This window comes from Tyto alba, unplaced genomic scaffold (genome assembly GCF_018691265.1).
Source record: "Tyto alba isolate M040663 unplaced genomic scaffold, T.alba_DEE_v4.0 Super-Scaffold_13, whole genome shotgun sequence".
In the NCBI taxonomy this organism is placed as follows: domain Eukaryota; kingdom Metazoa; phylum Chordata; class Aves; order Strigiformes; family Tytonidae; genus Tyto; species Tyto alba.
The window spans coordinates 44,846,945-44,868,864 of NW_024881275.1; the positions used below are offsets into that span (position 1 = coordinate 44,846,945).

General features: G+C 46.6%; 1 protein-coding gene and 1 long non-coding RNA gene across 10 annotated transcripts in view; one reads left to right on the forward strand and one right to left on the reverse strand.

Annotated features, from left to right (window-relative positions):
* PSD3 (pleckstrin and Sec7 domain containing 3) overlaps positions 1 to 21,920 on the forward strand; it is a 133,147-nt gene that overhangs the window by 11,843 nt on the left and 99,384 nt on the right. For 6 of the 9 annotated variants that reach the window (XM_033009252.2, XM_033009248.2, XM_033009255.2 and 3 more), the window contains exons 2-4: positions 917 to 1,025; positions 13,989 to 15,063; positions 16,425 to 16,817. In XM_033009252.2, coding sequence (XP_032865143.1) covers positions 917 to 1,025; positions 13,989 to 15,063; positions 16,425 to 16,817 — 1,577 coding nt within the window. Of the gene's footprint in view, positions 1 to 916; positions 1,026 to 10,220; positions 10,295 to 13,988; positions 15,064 to 16,424; positions 16,818 to 21,920 lie in introns of those variants that run through there. The other 3 variants (XM_033009249.2, XM_033009256.2, XM_033009251.2) reach the window with 3 other exon arrangements.
* Positions 7,047 to 10,875, reverse strand: LOC116965538. Its single transcript, XR_004409453.1, has 2 exons — positions 10,732 to 10,875; positions 7,047 to 8,285 (listed from the first exon to the last, which is right to left on the reverse strand). It is a non-coding gene; the product is annotated as an uncharacterized LOC116965538 (long non-coding RNA).

Here is a 21,920-nt window from a genome sequence, read left to right on the forward strand (position 1 = left end):
GAAGAAACTTAATGCTGGCTGCAGACAGTTTCTGCATTACAGTGTGTGCTTTATCTTGGAGATTTGATTTGTCCCCACCTGTTCAGAAAACTAATTTTAATCTTAGTCCTGCAGCCTTTCTCTTCTCTGAGAAACTGGACCTTTCCTGTGTCAAACTGTTTTTTATGAGTAGAAAGCAGTGGAAAGGTGCTGGTGGCACTGGGATGCCTATCCATCTGTCTATCCATCCCCACCATGTGCTCCCCTGCTAGTCAGGGAGACCACCCTGTGCTCCCTCCCTACCTCCTGGCCATGGAGGCAGGTTTGACTTACATGATATGGTCATAAAACCAGGTAGGGCTATTGTCCTGATCTAGATGGTGGTGGTCAGGTATGGGCTGCCCAACACAGACCTTCAGACAGCACTTGCCACACGTTTGCTTACCTGACTATCCTTTTTCCCATTTTTGATCTTCCTTGTTATAGCCCTTGCTCCTCCCTCCTCTGCCTCATTTATGGTTGGTTTTTCCATGGATCCCAGTTTTGTGACATCCATACTCAACTTTGCTATTTCTGATACTATTCCCTAGCCACTTTTAACCCTAAATGGTATTACTGAGATGGTTGCCCAGTGCTGCTGGCCTTAAAGCAGGTAAGGCAGCTGAAGGTGTGAGAGGCTGCATGCTCTAACATCACAGCTTAATACTGAAATGCTTGGTTCCTTAGACCAAGAGGTGAGCTCTTCAAAAGCACTCTGAGTTGGCACATGTCTGCTCTGGCTGATGTTGGTAGTGATAGAGTTAAATGAACACTTTGAAAATCCTACCTGAAGGCCCACCTGAAGGGATTTCATGTTTCTGCTGTTTGGTTTTTTTTTTGTTTTTTTTTTTTTTTTTCACTAGAAGGTAGATAAGCTTTGTTTATTTTCACTCTACAGGCAGAAGCACTTATGTGGGATAATGATGCATTAGCTCACGCCCAGACTGTTGCCAAGGCCAAATATGAATTTTTATTTGGCTTGGATCAAGAGAAGCCTTCAGAAAGGGGTAAGCACTATTTATTACTATTATGTGCAAAAAAAAAAAAAAATTTCTTGAGTGACTCAGGAAAGTTTTGCAGAAGCTGCTCCCTAATGACCCCACGAGGCCTCACTCACTGTGCTACACCGCCCTTCACTGGACCACAGTGCAAGTACCAGACCAAAGCAGCCTGCTGGTTTGGCCCCAGAAAATGAGAGCAGTTCTCTTTCTTATGCCCCCACCTTTCTCTTTGGCTCACCTGGACCACCTCAGTGTGAACAGCTGGGACTTATGTGCTGGAGACATGTCGGCGGAAGGAGGCCCAACACTTCTCTGCAGTGGAGTCGTTTCAGCCACGTGTTCAGCAACTGCACATGCTGAAACATGACCATCTCTGCCTGGAGGTCCTTCCAGGAGTGCTCTTTGTGGTCTGCAAACTGCTCTTCCTATAGCTACTGGTAGATAAGATTTTAATTTTGATACTTGAGGTGGTACCCGAATGGCTCTGTCTTCTGTGGTTAGTAATTGAAGAAATCCAGGTGCAGTATCTAATGGTATGCCTAAGGATCAGTCTTGTTTCTGTTGTTTTGTTTTTTGTTTTTGTTTTTTTGTAAATACAGGGCATTTTCTACCTTTTCACAACCCAAGCTTAGAAGAAAAGAAATGTAGTTACTATACCTATTTCTCTTGCAGTGTTGTAATTATCAACAATCCCTGCCCTCTTTGCAAAAGTATTTCCTCAGGCTGTTTTCCTTGCACCTTGATCCTTTCTAATTGCAAACTTTCTGGAATGTCACTTTTAATTAAAGAAGACTCCCTTCTTGCCAGAGAAGGGCAGCAGTTTGTACAGAAACAAGCTGTGTAGGCGCCTTCACTTTAGCAAGGAAAGAAAAAAAAAAAAAAAAAAAGCGCAGAACTGAAATCTGGAAAGTGAGTAAACAGTTTCTCCATGGATTTTCTAAAGTTCAGTCTTCCACTTGAGAAATCCTAATTGCAGAGTGGAGGGGCAAAAAACCAAAACAACCAAAATGTCCTCATTTAGGAATTTTAAAAACTTTTACAAATTGCCACAAAATGTGTATTGGATTATTACATGAATCATGGTGACCTCATTTCTTGTTTGGAGAGACACAGTGTGAGAGCACTGTCAGCAGGCATTAGTACATTTCCGGAGATTGGCATTAAATAAAGTGTGCTGTGTCTAATAAATCCAAGTGAATCTATTGTTATTACTAACCAAAACAATTATCAAATGTGATGGGTATTCTGAGCTGACTGAGTAATGAGCCCTAAAGTACAGGGTGGCAATTAATAAGCCAGATACACTGGCTTATGTGTGTACTTTTCTGTATTTTTCCTGTGCTGCTTCTTGTCTTGTTTCTAAATCTCCTTCTATTCCTTTATGAATCAGATACTATCATTAGGGACTAACAGTTAGTGAAATGGAAGTGACTTCAAGGGAGAGTTTCCAAATATTTAACTATGGTTAACGTGTAACATTTGTGAATTGTACCCGAAAACTGGGTGACATTGTGCCTACCCAGACTGGCTTCATGCTGTTAAATGCATCCTCCTTCTCCACTAGGAAGGTGTTTGAATGTGATGGGTAAATGAGAGTGGTGCTGCCTTTTCTACTTTTTTTCTTTCAAGTGAGCAGGTTTTAACTGCTTATTAGTTGGAGATGAATGAGGATGGGGTGACTGAAGGCACAGTAGTACAAACCCAGGGCTCTGTGCACCAAGTTGTGGCTTCCTTTGATTTGACATATGTTGAATATGTCATGACATACATTTTGGGGGGAAGCAGCTATGCCTGAAAGTCTCTCTGTTCTTCTCTGTGTTAGATGGGGAGGGAAAAAACACCACCAAAAATCCAAACAAACCTGCTACTTTCTAAAGTTGCCTTTAAAAGAAGGAAGACATGCTTTTCATGGGACAAAGTATGAAAGATTTCAAGCAAAGGAGTGATGGGGGCAGGGCCAGGAGAAGTACTGGTGTTTAAACTTGATCAAGAGGACAGCTTGTCACATTGGGCAGTAAAGCTGAACTTTAATTCTAACCCAAAGCAGTTTACCCGTGCCTTGTCTGGACTCAGAAACTGAGAAGGCAACACATACGCTACTGAACAGCTTAATTACTTCTGCCTCCCAGTCTGACCTTTCCCCTTTGGCCACAACCATATTATTGGGAAGCCCTGCTGGATGCTGTAGAGGCTGTACGTTTTTTAACTGGGTACTAAAACACTTGCATCAGACAAGCCAATTCACTAAGAAGGAAGAATAATTGGGGGCAACTGCAGCAAACGCTTCTGTTAGCCTAGATGAGAGACAGCAGACTTTGTTTATTAAGTTGCCGTGCGGATTTTTATCTTCCAGGTTGAAGCTTGTGGTCATTTTCACAGGTGAGAGAAGTGAAGGAGTTAGATGCTTGTAGAAGAGATGTTTCACTGGTGATGCTCAAATGCTAATAAAGCTGCTGCATTAAAAACAACTCCTCCTCATTTCTCTTCTTTGCTGCCCTCAGTGTGGTTTTATCTGGGATATTTGTGATCCTTGATGTAGCCATGCACTCTTGTCTTTACAGTGTGATGCCTCTTGTCTGGCTCCTCTCCTCTCTGTCTGTTGCCCATCCTCCTGCCCCAGATGCATCACCCAGAGCAGAGGCAGGTCCAGGGCCCCCAGGGCCCTCATCGCACCTGGGGAGGGCTGGGGGCCACATCTCCCTGCAGACCCCTGTTTGTGGGGCTGCTCTTTGCCTCTGAGGGAGCGGGGAGGATGCACCATGTGCGGCCACGCACCCCTGCGCTGCCTGGCCGCACTCCTTGGTGAAACCCTAGCCTTCTGCCTTCCAGCAAAAGAAAATGTTTTTTAAACACTGGATTTGGCTGAGTTGGACAAGATATCTTCTGAGCTCCACTGACATAAAGGGTGCTTGTTGTGTATGGAAACATAGCCTCCTCTGAACCAGCCATGGAAACAGTGATCTCTGTTGAGCAGCCTTATCTTTAGGCTTGGGCTCAATACAGAGTACTGACTTTTATGACTTTGCAGTTAATACATATAAATAGAAAAAGAAAAAGGAAGTCTTGACAACATGACTTTGTCCTAAAAAGTGCTTCCTTGGGGAAAAAAGAGGGGGATGCTACAAAATAATTGCCTAAGTAAACATGCAAGTCAAGTACCCCATAATTCCTGTTATATGAGAAAATAAATCCAAGACAGTTGTTAGGAAAAAAATAGTTTCTTAACACTCATACAGTCTTTTCTCTGATGCTTCTAGGAGGAGAAAGCTTTCACCCCTTCTGTGTAACAGAGGGTTTAATCTCATCCTTCACAAAAAAGCCCTGTACAAATAGTCCCCTGGTTGCTATGCAAATCTAGTCTTTCCCAACAGCTGCTGAAAGAAGCCTGGTTTTGAATTCCTGGTGAAACAAATAGCTTTTTGGAAAGCCTGTCACTTGCTGTTTTGTGTACAGTGAGGTGTCATGAGGCAACTGAGCTTATTTAACAGCTTGCTTCTGCCAGAAGAGATGGTCCCAGCCGCACGCTGCCACAGACTGTCTCATGCTCATAGTTCTTGTGCTCATCAGTTTTCTTAGCAAACTCAAGCCAGCAAAAACTAAGTAACAGAAAACCCCAAAACAATGCCAACAAAACAATTCTAAAGAAAAGGTTTACTTTGTCCTGGCAACGTGTGCTGAATCACCTCTGCAAGGGGTCAGAAAGAAAACAAAATGTGTACTTTAACCCACGCAACATACCCATTCCTGAACCTGAATCATCGAAATGATTGCTTTTGCTGTAGAATTTCTTCTGACTTGTTTCAAAAGCAAAGGAAGCACACAATGTCGGCTTTTTTTTTTTGTACAAGCAAAGCCTTTTTGTAGTCCTGTGATGCAGATTTCAACAGCCTTAAGAAAATTACCCCAGTAACTTTCTGTAAAATGATTATCACTAACTTACTATGCTGTCCTTTGCTCTTCTGCCTCGCTTGCTTTCTCTCTGTCACTTCAAGTCATGTGTGTCCAACTCTGCTGCATCCTCCTTGCATTGCACAGATGTGGCACCTTCCTGATACTCACTCTAAAAACTGCCCTTAGACCACAGTTACTCACATGTTGCATTGTTCTCACTGTTGCGCAGATTGCTGACTATAGTCTTTGCCAGTGCTTCAGCTGCATTGCTTTCCATTTCGATGCACCACCCTTTGTCATGTTTTTACCTTGTGTTCTTTCCATCTCCAGGCAGTCCTGAAAGTCTGGGCTTCCTGGTCTGGTAACTTCCTCTGCAGCTCTGCTCTCCTGAAAAGGTGCAAAACTGCATTTTCTGAGGGTTGAAGGACTGCTTGATTTTCACATTCATGTTGTTTAATTATGGTGGACAGAGTCTGTGAGGATAGGTATATCAGATGTACATTTAAGGGTATGTCCTGCAACATTCACCAGGAACACAAGCAAGGCTGGAATCCAGAAAGCTCAGACCTGTGGTGCTGGCCCCCCATCCCCTCATTTAATTAAAATTTTATCATCCTGTTGTGTATACTTGACTCTGTCAGCTTTTGTTGTTGTTGTTTTTGGTGTCCCACTGCATTTTCTGACACACTGAAGACCCACAGGAGTTTTTAAATAGTAGTGTGTAATCCGTATGTTTTTTCATAGATATCCCTGATGTTTGGTGTTGCTGGTTGGCAATGATGCAAATTGAAGATTAACTTTTAAAATTTATGTCTCCAGAGGTAGTGTATTAAAAGGTACGTTTCCAGTTGAGTTTGTGGACTCTAAGAAGTGATTACCTGTCTGGCACCAGCACACTGACTGGCCGTGCTGATGGCTCCACTTTTACTCCAGGGTGGAGTAAACCTCTCCTTGGAAGGTGATTTTGAACAACTGCTTGGATGCTCTGAGAAGCAGCATGCTCTTACAGTGCTGTCAGAAGAGCACATCTGACTCTGCATATGGAAAAACTAAATGCCAGTGAAGAAGGTCAGGTTGCACTGTTACTCTGCATCTTGACTGTGTAAGGTGGAGCTGTCTTGCTGTCTCTCCCTGTGAAATTCTGAGTCCTGCTTTCCAGGGCTAGGCAAAGCCAGGGCATGCTCCACAGCTATCAGGTGTAGTGTGATGGATGTCTGGGTTTCCAGTCCCAGAGAAAGGAAAACTAAAGGGATGTGAGGCCTTATGTTAAGTCCCTTGCTCTACAGGAGGAAATTGGATGTCTTGTGACCTGCACTTGAAAGCTGGATAGTTCAAGTTATTATAACCTACAGCTGCAGGGAGGAGATTACCACATTGTCAACTTGGTAAACAATAGAATTGTTTGAATGCCAAGGGTTTATTAAAAATAATTGTTAAAACATGGGCTGTTTGTTTATTGTTTTTTAAAGGTACAGAAATAAGCACTCAGAAGGTAGGAAATGACAGAGTTAAGGCAGTAATTACCTCCCTGTCTGTGGGCTGTCAGCCGAAGCTGAGAGCCATGCTGATGTGAGTGCACAAATATTTGGGGGCCTGGTGATGCTGGCAGCCTGTTGGTGGTGTCTGGCTGCTTCAGATGCTCTGAGCACATGTATCACAGGCTGATCTGGGCTGAAGCTGGCAGGGCTCAGAAACACCTTCCTGGAGGCGGTCAGGCAGACGGAAAACAGTGCATCCAGGTCAGTGGGCACAACAGGAGAGCCTCAGCTAGCCGACTTGGCTGGCTGTAAGCAGGTGCGGCGGGGTACAGCTGCATTTTTTTCTTGTCACTGTGGGCTCCTCTCCTTGGTTTCAGCACCATCACCTGGCGAGACAGGCAGCACACCAGTGCAAGCCCTCTATCACGCTGTAACCTTGATTCATCTCTGAAGCTTACTGAAGGAAAAGATGCATGTTTTCCTGCTGCTGGAGATGGCTTGATAATGAATATAGAGAAGGCATTTAACTAAAATTATGTGTGTAGATGCAGTTCTGGTTGGTATTGCACTGAAGAAGTGTAACACAGGGTACATCAAGTATTTTTGCTGTTCACAGTTCACTGCTTTAACAAGTGTCTCCTGACCCCCACTTTTTTTCTTTAGCTCTGTTGAGCTTCCTGAAGAAGGGAAGCTCATTCACTGTGCAAGCTTGATGAAAAGTTACCATGCAATGCCCAGCTGCCCCTTTAGCAGCAAATACTCCGATCCTGGGAGTTGCACATGTCCCTCTGTGCCCTATTTTTGTCTTAGCTAAGTGTGTAACTCAATATCCAGCTCAGGGGGTTCTTTGACAACTGTTCAGCAAGCTTTCTCTTAGCCTGGCTAATTGGTCCCCAAACTCTGAAATGCAGTAAAGGACATCCTTTCCTGCAGATGTGCCTAGTTTCTTCAGCAGCTGCTGCAAAGATCTAGAGTTTCTGAAATCTGTGAGTAGTGGTGTGGGGTTTTTTAAGCCATTGTTGCTTGCTCAAAGTCTGGCAATATACTTTTTATCTGAAGATCCCTTTCTATTTGAAGGACTTTTTGAGGGCTTTAAATAGGTTGTTTAAAAATACAGTATTTTAAATATGTATCATTAAGTACAATTGGATTCAGAGAGGCTGTAAAGTCTTTGTAGATGTTGAAAATGTCAAAGCAGCTGTGGGCTGTCACTGCTCCAGAAGTTTGCTCTTTCAGCTGAAAGCTCCTAGGGAGCTTTTAAAGTAAGTCTTGCTATCACTGCATATATCTACACTTGGAAGTTCACCTGTTAGCCACTTCCTTTCTAAATCACATCAGTGGAAAAACAGAAAATTTAATATTCTTTTTGGGTCTGCCTTTTGAATTTTGCGTTTAAGACTTTTCCAAAAATAAGTCTTAAGCCAAAGCTTGGAGATTCTTGCAGCTACATCATTCCAGGGGGTGGGGCTTTAAAGAAGAAAAGTGCATTAAATGTAGTAAGACTCACCCACACATTTACATCAGGATAAGGAGCCCAGATACTCCCTTTGTATTCCCTCCTGTTTCTCCTCATTCTAGCAGCTGTTTCACTCTAACCTTTTGCTTTCCAGGGTAATGGCTCTTGGGACCAAGCTATCTCACTGACCATCTGTGGCCCATACAGCAATTTGTAGTGGATAGTTGTCACACTAAACCCTCTCAGCATGTGCTGCATGTTAGTTTTGGGCTTTGTCCTGTTCTGTGCTCACTGTAGGCCTGTGAGCTGCTGTGGCAAGGTGCCATCCTTCCCACAGCCAGGGAGAAGGTGTGGGGGCTCCTTGGAGGACTCTTCGTTCAGTGCAGCTGGGGTTATGCAACTGCTCCCAAACGCTGTTTATCACTGGGAAATAGTCAAAATCTGTGGGGAAAAAAATACACAACCGAGTCACAGCATTGATTACCTAAGGCCTTCCATCAGGAACAAAGTTAGGAGGTTTGCAGTTGTAAAAAAGCCACACACATCCTCAAACAGACACACAGTGACCCAGGTATTTTACATGCTGTCTGGTCATTGCTTTCTTAATGGACAAGATTTACATTCTAAACCTAGCAGCTTTTCTCACACTGTTTTTCAAGCCATGGCAACTCAGGCATCATATCACCACTTGACTCCAGGTGCTGGGACTTGGCTAGCAGAGAGAGTTGTGATGAATTTACCTAGTGTGGGCATGGCTGTCCTGTGGCAGACTGAAGGTTCACCTAACACAGCCCAAAACCTCCAGAACTTGGGGAACTATGCAAGAGCAGCAGTGAGTAGTACTTCTCTGATAACCTCTTCCAGTCTGCTGCAAGCCATGGGTACAGGATTTCCTGAGTGACACGATGCCCCTGGGTGCTTGCAGAGGGATTATTTTCTTCCCTGAACTGGTCAGTTTAATTTCTGGGTAACCTCGAACTGCCAGCTGCCACACCACTGCCTGACTGATCACGTACAGTAAGTGCAAGTCACATGCTTCCTGTGCACGCTACAGGGTCTGCATCAAACCTGCTGCTGATGGCAGCAGGGACACCCTCCAGTCATCAATTTTTGGGGTGAGGGATCTCAGCCAACACAGTCACTTTTTCTGTGTAGGCTCTGCCATATCTCTGGTCCCCTTCACCTTCCCTGCATGTTTGCTAAGGCAGCAGAGGCACTGAACCAGGGCTTATTTTCTAGGCAGCTCTCCCCTACCTCTTCCCCCTGCCTTCACTCAACTTCCCCATCTCCACCAACTTGTTGTTTTTACATAATGCTGATGTAACATTGCAAGGATGAAGGCCTGGCTCCACTTCCCCCTGGCAAGCAAACTACCCAAAAGCCTGAAGTGGCTTCAAGCTGCAGAAAACCCTGCACCCAGTCTGGTGCAGATGTTTGCCAGTCCAGTTACAAAAGCATGGTGTTTGCATTATGCTGATCCCCTGGCTTTGGCCAACGAAGGACCTCCGCCGGCCAGGCAGGGCCTATCACAGCACGAATGACATCATTTGGAAAAAGGGCTGCTGCGCAAAGCTGCCAGTGATTATGCAGCGTCCCTCCCCTCTCATAGGGGGAGGCCACTCCATCTTGGCGTGTGCAGGCACTGCTCTATAAATCAGAATAGTTTTAGTTGCCACAGAAGTTATAATTCGAGGAAGTGCAGGATGAGGAGACATGTGTGATCCCCACTCTCTGGCAGACTGCAATAATGATATGCTATAGATCCTGTGATTTGTTTGTTAAGCTCTATCACCTAGAGATTTGTTTCCTCTTAATACATGCATTTCTTTAACTTGCCTTGATTAGCCTTTTACAAATAATGGCCAGAAATGCTGATACCAAGAAAGCGTAACTGGTGTGACACTGCATACAGGCCAACCCATGTGCTGCTTGTGCTCAGCGCAAGGAGCTGCAGAGAAATAAAATGCAAGATGACTGGTCTGCTTTGTGAAAACTTCCAGCTCTGTAATGCCAAAACACTGTCAGGCACCCCATGGTCTGAATCCGGCACACGACTCTCAGCATTGCCATTCTGCCCATTTCTTCCCTTACGGATGCAGTTAAAATAAACAGCAGCTAAGCACAGACATCTCCCTGGCATACTGTCAGGCAGCCTTGCTGGAGGAAATTTTTCCCCCCCCCTGCAAGCTGCCAAGGTGGACTCCTTAGCTCCTGCGATAGACTGAATGAGACTGCAGTTCCCCCATCAGTTTCATAATACTCAGAAAGCATCCATTTACATCATTGTGTGCAGTGCAGGGCAGCAGCTGCCAGGAAATTTGAAACTATTTTGATTCCAGTTGACTAGAACAGCAGCAATTGAATTAGCTGATATCGCTATAGATAAACTGATGATCTGTGCATTTTATTTCTTTGACCAATGGGTAACTGCTGGAGCTACAGTAACCTCTGTGAGTAAGGAGACTGTTCAAGCAAATATATCTAATTTCTCGAGCTAGCCTATATATATATATATATATACTGTATAGAGAGAGACACTCACACCATTCTTTTGTAAAATGTACCTGTAAACAAAATGTCTGTCTATGCTTGTAACTTGTGTTTTGTTTCCTAGAATTTCCTTTTATTATGCTGTAGACAAGCTTGCTTGACATGGAATGGTTATTTACCTATGAAATATCATATCTATGCCTGATTTAAATCATGAATTCTTTCAACGTATAGTCATCAGAAAGGCTGCCAACTGCTGTTAGGTTATATTTGCCCGGTCTGTTTTCTAGCCACTCACCCCCTTTCTATTTTAGCTTTTTCTCTCTCAGTTTATTTTTTTTTTTTTTCTCTTTGTTGAAAGAAACCACCTTCAATGCAAAGTAGAAATTGGTGTTACCTGAGAGTGTGTGTCCTTTCTTTGTTTGTTTGGTGATGGATATTTTTTTTCCCTGCTCTTCTTCAGTGCGGTCCTTAAATTTTGTTGGTGCCTTTCTAGCCTTGTTTGTAATGCAGTCATATTGGGGGATGGGGTTGGACAGGATATACCAGTAGCTGCAGCAAGACATGATGCTGTGGTGGTGGATGGGAATAAGGGAGGAGTTTCCCTTAAAGAGCTCGAGCTCCTCTAAACTCTGGTACCTGAAGTACCTCTCTGAGCAAAGGGGAAGGCTTTGCACCTTTTAGGAGTGAGGGGCAATTGGCGGTGGTTTACCGCAAGGAGGGGAGAGGTTGGCAGTTGTGAACGGTGGTAACAAAAGTAATGGGGACAGACTGCTGCTTTAGTGCCATATCTGATTTTTTTTTTCAGTCAGGCAGTGAATTAGGCGATGTTGCTGCAGGATGCTGTGAAGGCGAGAATCCTGCTGACTGGTGCTTGCATAAGATAGCAGCAGCAGCCCTTTCAGAGCAGGGCTGCTGGAACCTTGCTGTAGAAAAGGCCTTAAATTTCTACTGTGAAAGTGCTCCTCTCTTGTCCAGATGAAACAGCTTGCAAGCATGGCAGAGAGGAGTATCTGTGTGCATGCTCCCTCATCCTGCACGTCTCTCTGTGCCCGTATATGCGTGTGCTCTGTATGTGTACCTCTTCTGGAGTTTGCTGGCCTTGCCAGAGGGTAAAGGTTGCTTCCACGCATCAGTGCATTTAGCATTCACCCCCAGAAATAAGGCCACCTCTGTTTCCCTCATGTGGGTCCAGAAGCTAAGAGCAATTACTGGAGACGAGCCGGGCTGCTTGGCAGGGTTTGTGTGCTGCGCCTCATCACGGCTTGGCCTCCAGCACACATTGGCTGCATACCAGCCCCATGGCGGGCTGGGGGAACCATGATCTGGCCTTCCTTCCAATGAGTCAGGGGGTGCATGGATCGGAAGGAGGCGCGGGGGGTCCCAGCTCCTGGGACACTCTCCATTGCTTTCCTTCGGGATGTGGCCAGAGCATGCGGCCCAGGCAGTGGCATGGCCAAGCGCTGCCCCGCGGCGGCATGAGGCAATCCCAACTCAGGCACCTCCAGTTTGCAGGTCTGCAAGCTGAGAGCTGCTGTAGGTGGGTCCGCTGAGAAAGGTTTATGTTAGCAGCTATAAGGGCAGGCTCCCTGTTGGCAGTTCTCTCTTAAACAACCCCATCTCTGGACATGCGCTGAGAGAGCAGCAAGCACTAATGCCGCTGCATTAGACTAGACGAGAACTGCAGGGTGGGAGTCGGGGCCTTTTGCTGTCTTGGGCTGGTGCTGGTGCAGGTGTAGGGATCTTGCAGCCACACAGCATTGTTCTCATCCATGAGTCCGTCCCGGTGGAAGTGTTTCCCCGTGGTAGCCTGGCGCCTGTGCCATGAAGTGAGTGGCCTTGGGGTGCATCCAAGCACTGCGTGGCTGAATTATGTGCAAAGGGTGTTTGTCTGGGGCTTCAGTTATGTAGAAAAAGCACTGTGCTTGGAAGCACTCGCATGAGGAGAGGGACCTTGCTTTCTTCTTCAGATGCTCCCAGTGCACCCACACCTGTGTGTTGGAAACCCTGCCGTGAAGGCGGGCTGGTGATGCAGAAGTGGACAGGGCATCCATACTCCTCACAGATCCCTGGGACCCTGCAGCAGAGAAAAGGGCCCTGTTTTGTCCAGTCACTGTCCTCAACAGCAATCAAGTCATCTGGGTGAAACCTGACCCACTGAAGTTTTATTATGGAGTAATGAAATCAACAGCATGGAGATACCTGGAGAACTGGCTGTGGTTTGGCACGGTTTGAGTCTGTCACTTTGATCCTGCAGCACGTGTAATTTGTGGTATTTACCCTGTGGCTAGGTATACTGTGAGCTGGCAGGTGTGAGCTGCCGCTCATCTTTACAAACTGCTGGCAGATAGATAGCCCCATTAGTGTGGTGCTGAGCTGGTGTTAAATTGTCCTCCCTTTCAACTTGAACTCAGCCTATCATTACCCAGGCTACATGGCTTCCTCATCAGAAATGGCTTGTGGCCAGCCTGCTTGGAGTGGAGATGCGGATCGGTTTGCAATGCAGCACCTAGAGGTGCACGTCGAACAGGGCAAAGAGTCCAAATGCAAGTTGTTGTCTGGTTTCAGAGCTGTTACCTCTGACATTTTTCACAGCAGGTGTTTGGATCTGCCCCCCCTTCCCCCACTCCCCCACATTGTTTGTTTTAAAGCCCTTTCATACTCCAGGCCAGTTTTTTTCAGAAGGGTGCAGCAAATGCAGCCGTTACTGTTTTGCTTTTTTTTTGTTGCTGTTCGTTTGTTTTGGCTTTTTTTGTTGTTTGGTTTTGTTGTTATTGTTGTTGGTTGGTTGGTTGGTTGTTTTTTTTTTCAAAAGCACTGCTCCTCCTTGGACCATACTGTAAGGTGGCCAAGTATCTGTCATTGTGTCATCCATGAGTCTCTTTGAGGACAGCTGGTTCTCTGTTACCCACAACAATGGGAGCCAATGGGTGCTCGGTGCTTGGAAAATGGGACTATCCATTTTTGCGCCTGCTTTGTTTAGATCAGTTGGAAGAGCAGCATGGGGAGGATAGGGGTAGTTTGTGTAGCGGAGAATTTGCTGCAACAGAAAATGTGAACTGCTCAGTATGTGTGCATCACTGCAACACGACCTTCAGTTACCTGAGTTATTAAAGGAAGAGGGTAGGGCTGGCAGAAAATTGAATTGCTCATTAATTGCTTTGTAATTTAGTTAATTGGTTTTGCCAAGGCTGTGGAATATATGGGGAGTGGCTGATTATCTTTCAGTATTTAATTTTTACAAGTGAAAATGACCTAACCCCATTTTTTTTTAAATAAAACCAACATGTATGACGTATGCTGTGGAGGGATGTCAGACTTCTGAATATCTGCTTTCTTCAAACTTTGCATCTGGCCTGTGGCCTCAGACTGTTCCTGAGCCACTGGGACCCTTTCTGAAGTGTAGCAGACATTTCTGGCATTCCTTCTTCGGCAGTGCACACTCCCAAAGTAGGGCTTCCCAAAAACTCCTGTGTGAAAGGACCAGCTCAGGAGAACTGCAGTGTGCGAATCTGCAGAAGTGAGTTAAACTGAACGGTATTTTCTCTGCAGGGAGAGCAGAGTTACTCTGTTAGGAGAGGGCTGGGAAGGGAGGCCAGGATTTTTGCTTATGCATGCAGTAGATAAGCCCACGTTCTCTTTTTTTCTTTACAGGTAGTGGCCATGGAAGCAGCACTTTGCTCCCGCATACCATCATCAATGAATTTCCAGAGTATGGCACTGTAGAGTCAAGTGGAGACACACCAAGGCCTTCATCGCCACGCCTGGTAGAGCCTGTGACACGCAGTCCGGAACAACGGGATGGTCATCACAGGATACCTGGTGGGCCCCTTCCTCAGCATGTGACTCCTGCAGACAATTTGAGACCTGACACTGGGGCAGCGCAGCTGCATGCCCCAGAAGGAAGTTTGCAACCTGCGAGTAACCTACCAGAGATTATGAAAATCTCTCCACAGTTGGAAGCAACAAAGGTGCAAGAGACAGCAAATACTTCTCTCGATTCAGAGATGCAAATGGAAAAAAAGAGTGTTACTGGCAGCCAAAATGTGCAGGCAGCCAGAGAACCAGTTCCAGCAGGCCAAGGAGAACCCTCAGACATGCCTCTTCCATCTGAACGAACAGCTGAGGAAAAAATGCATTTGATCGTAGAGAAAGATCTGGCTGCAATATGGACTGGAGAAAAGCAGTCTGAGCCCATGCAAGCCATCAGTAATAAAGCCGAGGAGGTCCACGCAGCGCAGGAGACAAGCTGTCATAGACCATCTGTGACAAACCTGGAAGCAGCCAGCAGAGTGGAGGGGTGGGCGCATTTTGAGGAGTTTTCAGCGTACAGTCAAGGCAAAATGCAAATGGGTCCTGAGAGGAGGCTCTCTAAAGAGGCAGCTGTGAGCAAACATGTAGAATTTCAAGGGGTGGAGATTTTATGGCTGCAGAAAGCTGAGGAGCAGAGAAGAAAGAAGCACTTGCTGCTGGAGACTGTGTCTGTGGAGAGGAAGGCGTTCCCCAAAACATCCAGCCACCCTGCGCCACTGATGGTCCCCCCAGGCTTGGTCTCCTTTCTGGAGAGCACTTGGAGCGAGGTCTGTGAGGACCCAAGGCTGGGACCCACTACCTCTGGAGCCACTCCTCTATCGCGGCTCAGTGAAAGAGGGGAGGATGAAGTTTTTGTGACGGACAAGAAGAACTGTGGCGAGGAGGAGACAGCTGTACTAGCAAAAGGCCAGGGCAGGTGAGATGGTGCTTGGGGAGGGTGCAGGGGGCAGGCAGGGTTTCTGTCATCCCAAGCACGTGGCTTGTGCCTACGTTTTTAGGAGCTAATGGCAAACAGCAAACGTTAGTATGCTGCCTGTGGCATGGTGGCAGTTTGTGCCTGGTGGTGGCTAGGGCATGAAGTTGAGACTGAAACCTGTCCACACCACCTTGCTGAAGTTTGAAGTCTGTCTCAGGTTTATAAATGTAAAGATGTCTCTTGTTGTTTGCAGAGTAATGGCTGTGTGGCAAAGCATCTGTAGCAGGTGTAGTTAGGATCCAGACATGACATATAATTAAATATAAGCAGCATGCAGGCCTGGCCATATATGCCTGGCTAGATTTTTTTGTTTTGGGCAGAGTTAATGCAAGAATGGCATGAGCACCAGGGCCTTGTGTTTTAGAAGAGGCTAAATGCTGTGATGTGCTTTCTGCATTATGTACCTGTGTTTATATCATTTTAGCGATGTATATTGCAAAAATTGTGTGCTGCTTTTTACAAGAGCAGCCCGATTTGCTCACTTTTCTTTCCTGATGCACATCTGTGACAAAAAGCAAAGGGTCCCACTGGTGTGCTCTGAGCAAACCATGCCCGCTATGACTCTGAAACAACAGGATCTCAGCAAGGGAGGTGCCTTTGGCTCTGCGCCTTGGGGTCCGCGGAATTTTGCTTTGGCTAGCATGTGGGATTGCTTGGGTGAGCAGCCCTGATGCCTGTCATGTGCTGTGAGGAGCTGTGCACTGTTTGGTGCAGCAGAGAAAAAAACCCTTCACAGGAGGATGCTACACCTTCCCCAGTGCATCTGCAAGCAGGCTGAGCCTTCCCCCTTCAAATCTGGTTCTCCTGGATCCAGATTTTTAATTGCATTTGCTTCCCTTTGCATTTTGGAGGTGTTTCCTCCAGCCTTTTGCCGAAGACCTCAGCTGTAGCACTGCAGTGCCAGCAAACTGTCCTCCACAGGCAGAGGCCCAGTCCGGGTGCACATTGCCAACCTGTACAGCCTCTGGCACGGCAGTGGTGCTAGCGGTGACCTTATGCATTTGTGAGTGCTCTTCTTTGCACATAAGCAGCTGATGTTATCTGTTAGGCAATATTAGGCTTTCCCCCCATCCCCCTCTTTTACCCAGAAGATTGTTTCTTTTTATGTCACCAGAGAGGGAGATGGTGCCAGTCATGAACAGAGGTGGTGCAAGGAGAAACTAGCATTTTACCCACAGTGTCCTCTCCTGCATGAAGCCACACTGACCTTTCTGTTCACAAAGGTGGAAGGCAAGGAGGTTCACCCAGAGGTATAAACCTTGCCCTGGAGCTGAAATGAGCTGTTTCTGATTGATTTCCAGGATGATGGAGGAGGGAGAAGCAGCCACTGGAGGATATGAAGATGTCCTTGGGCAGAGGCACTCCGATGTCTCCACTGATTTGTACAGCTCACAGTTTGAAAACATCCTAGACAATGCATCTTTATACTACAGCGCTGAGTCGCTGGAGACGTTGTACTCAGAGCCAGATAGCTACTTCAGCTTTGAGATGCCACTCACTCCCATGATCCAGCAGCGCATGAAGGAGGGCAGCCAGTTTTTAGATCGGACGTCAGCCACAGGGCAGCCAGATGTCCTGCATCTTCCCCCCAATGGGGAGGTGAAGGGCTGCAGTGAAGGCATCGCCAATGGCTTCAGGGACATAAGCGAAACACTCTTCAGAGGAGACGTCACAGAAGTCCCCTGTTTGGAAAGGTAAAAGTAGTGGGTGAGCTTTCTGTGTACCTGCTGATTTTTCCCTGATGTCTGTTTACTTCAGTGGACTGTTGCAGAATGTAGTTTTGCCTCTTTCAACACTGCGTGTTTTCTACACAGAGTACTTTCCAGTGTAACAGAGTGAGCTGCAGGAGAGCTATCCAAACCTGCTGTTCAGTGAAAATTTACTTTACGAAGGTTTCATAGGGGATATTTGTAGTGATAAAAGGCTGCCTGGTATTGTTGCATCTCAGGGACCTGTCCCTGGAGGAGTTAGTTACTGGTGACAGATGAACCTTGTTCAGCTCCAGTTATACCTAAATTTGTTAGCAGCAACTTTAGTAACACCCTGTGCACATGAATGAGTTCTCCACATGCAGTTTGTGATTTGGATGTTAAAAGGTGTGTCTCTGGGCATGGCCTTTCCTCTCTTTAGGTCAGCATGAATTTTGCCTTTTACTTCAGCTGGGATGAGGTTTTGCCTCTGCCACATTCATGGAATTAGAGACTGTTAGCTGCTTCTTTCATTTGTGCGCTAGTTACTGATTGAAAGAGGAGGGAGTGTTGCAAAAATGTTAATAATTTCTGTTTAGGTAAAGGGAGAGATAAGCAAACCGATTAAGAGAAGAGTCATGTGAGAAGCAAGAACTAGGCTAAGTGGTCAGAAAATACTCTGTAATTGTAGGAATGCACTCCATGAGCAAACTTTCCTCATTGTATGTTGTCAGAGAGGGTGAGGAGAGTAAAAGGCAGCAACCAGCAAAATGGGGGGTTGATTGAGCCAAAAGCATTAATCTGCAGAGGGGTGAGGGACCTTGTGAGTGACAAAGATACCTCATGTCTCCATCCTCCAAGGACATTATGTTATCTACGAGTCCTTAGACTATTCCCTTAGATGGGAGTTGTCCAGTTTGGGCTTTCCTGGGAGTCTGGTGGGAGGGCTTTTATCCGTTCTTTTCCTTTTGTGCTAGTGTGAAAGAAGTCCTTTGAGCATAAGTAGTTTTCCTAAATTTATGGATTAAGGTACAGTTTGCCCTTAAAAGAACAGGCAGAAGGATTTAACAGTTCACAATGTTTTTTCCATCAATCCCACTGGACAAAAACATGTTTAAATCTTGTAGGACACTGGGCTGCTTGGTGCCAATAGGCAGTAAGTGGTTGCTAATCTGCTACAACCAGTATGCAGCTAGAAACTGAGGTCAGTCCTGACACCTGCAGCTCCTTACTTGTACTGAAACCAGAAATTGCTTTAAGACTGGGCAGTGGAGGGCAAGCAGCACACACAAGACCCTGATTCTGTCTAAAAAGTAATGACATGTAAGGCCCACATCAGCTCATCAAGACAGAAGTTATCACAAAGACAAGACATGCTTAGATAATACTTAGAGACACCTTAGGTGCTTGCCTAGTGTAGATTTCATTAGGAATTAAGTTAATTTTGGTTTAAATTTGCAGCCATAGTGATAAACCAACAGAGGATTTTTAAATTCTTATTTTTTCCCCCTTTCCACCAGCAGGTTTGTTAGGAAGCTCTGCTGTCGTAGTCTGCAGGGCTCTTCTAGGGACAAGCCCTGTTTAGGGACTCGCTCTGTTAAGGTAGGTGCGGATGAAGTGTGTAGCTGCCGCAGCACAGCCAGCCAGGGATATACCCAGCAGGGTCATCCTCCGGACAATAACCTTATTAACCTCCCCCCCACCCGTGATGCTCTAATATCACGTTGTGTTGGACCAGGCTACAGGTGACTGACAGGTCGTGTGTGCTATATTGTTGGAGCCAGTGATAAATCATGGTGTTGCAGCCTGTGGGTGAGGAGCACTGTGTGCATGCTGGGGGCTGCACGGGATTTATTCGCAGAGGGGTAAAGACGGTGTGTCACCGTGACGCTGAGGTAAACCAGAAATAGCCGCCTGCGCCGTGGGCGCTACCTCGAAGCGTGGCCGTAGTTGCCTGAGGCGATCCCAGGTTTGTTTTTCCAACCGAAAGCCCACGGGTGTGGTAGGTGTGCGGTAGCCGGCTGCGGCACCCCTGCGCCGCTGCAGAGCACCGCGGGGCGGCCGCGGAAGGGGCCCTGCTCTCCCGCAGGACGCGGCGGGGAAGGCAAGCCCACCGCCCTGCCAGGTCCCGGCCGCGGGCAGGGGGCCAGGGGCACCGGCTTTGCCTGCCATACAGCGCGGAGCCGCTGGAGGTCTCTGTGCCCGCTGCGGAGCTGCCGGCTGCCCCTGGAGCGCCCGCCCCTCGCCCGCCCCTCGCCCGCCCCTCGCCCGCCCCTCGCCCGCCCCTCGCCCGGCCGGGGGTGTGCGGTCGCTCTGCGGGGCGGAGCGCGGCTAGCGGACCCCGTCCTGCAGGGATGGGGGCAGGTGTGTGGGGTCTCGGCGTGTGGACGGTGGCAAGTGCCGACCGAAGCGGGGGAATTTGGGGCGCGGGGGGCTTGGGAGCGAAGCAATGCAACATTGCAGGGCGGCACAGCAAGAAGTGTAGCCTCCCCTCTTCCAGAAACCGCGCTGCCAACCCAGTCAAACAAAAACTGAAACCGAAACGTCAGCAGCTCTCTGTGCCCTAGTATTTCAGTGACATAAAAAAGGCGTGGGGAAGTGCATGAAGAAAGAGTCCACTTCCAAGTACCAGTGCTAATTTATGGGGGAACTAAGTGAAATACCGCCAGTTTTTCACAGCCCGGTACAGAAGGGGATGGTGGATGTGAGAGCAAGGAGTTAATGGAAATTGAAAGCCCTGTGCCAATTAGGAAAGGAGGAGCAGGCGCTACCCATAGCCATGCCCTCCCGATAGCAGGTAGCTGAGCACCACGGCACCTTTTGCATCTTTCTGAAGGGAACCTGAGCATAACTGACATACGGACCCTAGATGGCGTAAGGTTGTAATACGTAATAGCAAGGAAACCTAGTCTTGTAATGAATAAGCGGGAGGGTAACATCCTTCTCTGTTAGGAAATCGCTGGCTCTGGGAGGGGTCAGCTCTGGTATGTGAAGGCCAGTCACATGCCTTCAGAATTGAAAAAAAAAAAAAAAAAAAAAAAAAGGGAGGAAAAAAAATTATTAGAGGATTGCAGGCTGCAAGTTCCTGTGGGCTCCGGGGTGTCTGGATGTTTCGTCCCTGCTGTCCTCCCTGTCAGCTGCTGGCCGTGGTTAAGCACAGTAAGTCGTGGTGAGAGGAGGTGCTCGCTCTGACAGCCACCTGCCGTGCTTCCTTAGGGCAGGGGGATGTCAGCTGGTCCCTGGCTTTTCCTGCAGGACAGGTTGCCTTGCTTTTGCAAGTAGACCTTTGCTAGCACAGATTAGGTGCTCTTTGTGTCTGGCCAGTGGAGGAGGGGTGCTTGGGGGAGAAGGGCATGCAGCTTGCTTTCCTTTGGGAACCGTTCCAGCTCTTGCTGTCTTTTGGGGGGCTTAATCTCTTTCCTAGGTATGTAATGATCATTCCTCTGGGGAAAAAAGAATTTCTGCAGCTGAAGTAGCCTTAAGTTTCCCCAGGTGGTGGTGGGAGAACTGGGGGAGGAGCGAGAGTGTGAGTTTTCAGAGCTGAGGGCCAGCCTTGCCGTGTGTCGGGGTACCACGGGGTACCCATGAAATCTGCTGAGCCACAGGACACCGGTATAATGAAGCTTCGCAGTGGCAATAAAAATACTGCATTTGGGCTACGTTTGGTCCCCTTGCCTCCATGTTACCCCTGCAGAGGCATGCAGTCCCTGCCAGTGTGGGGGACCCATACGCCAGGTACTATGATCCTCCCTTCTCGTGCCAGTGCATTGTGTTGAAACAGAGCAAGGCTCAGCCTTGGTATATGGAAGTTTAGTCTTACTTGCAGGGTCAATAAGGAAGACTGTTTGCAAGGTGCTACCCAAACATCAAACCTGAGTTTGCATCATCTGAGCTTGGTGTAATGATTTACAGCAAATCAGAATGAGAGGAAGGGGTTGCATTTCCAAAGCAGTAAGGTATACCTGAGGGAAAAGTGAGTTGTCTTTGCTGCGCATCAGTGTGCCTAAACGTAAAATATGAAGTTCACTTGGTGATGATCTCCATCTTTCTTTTCTACTTTCAGACTTTAAAGACAGAATTTCTTTTAATTTTTCTTCTTTCTGCATTCTTTTATTAGACCTCCTATTCCCTCTTCCCTTGAATGCTACAGTCAGAAGAAGAAATTAAAAAAAAAAAAACCAAAACCCACCCTGAAAAAACTGAGTTGTCTTGGAGGGTGTGGATTCTGTTGGTAGGACATTGCCCAAGATTTTTCTATATCAGGAGAGAAAAGAATAATACCACCTGTATTGTAGCCCCTAATCCTCAAAAATGCTAAATATTTGCCACCTGCCATCATCTTCAAAGAACTGTTGGTGCTCAGCAAATTCTGCAAGTACTGTTATTTTTAAATTTTTTTCCTAGAGATGCAAAGACAGATACAGTCACATATGTATTCTTTTGTAATTCAAGGGAGGAAGAAAGCAAACTCCCTAAAGCATTATGGTGGTTTTCAGAATAAATGCATAAGAGTGTAAACTGCAGTACCCAATGGCTGCCAGGTTACTCTTAGTTTGGGCCTCTCACGGTAGTTCCCATAGCTGTTTTCTTTCTTCTGCTCATGGATCATTTCCAGCAGTTTCTTAGTTGGCACTCTGCTTATTCCTTCTTTGAGACTTGTTAGCAGATAAAGCCAGTTTTGATCCCTTTCTCCAGGTTGATTCTCTAAATCTCATCCCAGTTTAATCATTATCCTGCATGCTAGTTATACTTCTGGTTTTCAGTTCGCACTCTGGTATTTTTGTCCAAGGTATTATGTATTTGATTTTCAATGTAGGTATGAGACTCAGTATCTAAAACATTACCTTTATTCATTCATTAGTCTGTCCAACAGGAGTCTGGTATAAATTTTTTTCCCCTTTGAAGGCTTACTTTGCAATCTGGTTGAATTTTTTGTTTGATATGAAATCTGCTGAAGATACTCGTGTTCCTAAACAGAAGTTTTTTGGTCTTCAGACATGCCTCAGCTCACAATAGCCTCTGGGACCTAGGAGAGCTAGGGCTGCCAGACGGTGGTACTTTGTATTTGCTGACATCCATATGCCCAGGATAAGGAAGGTTATTCAGAGG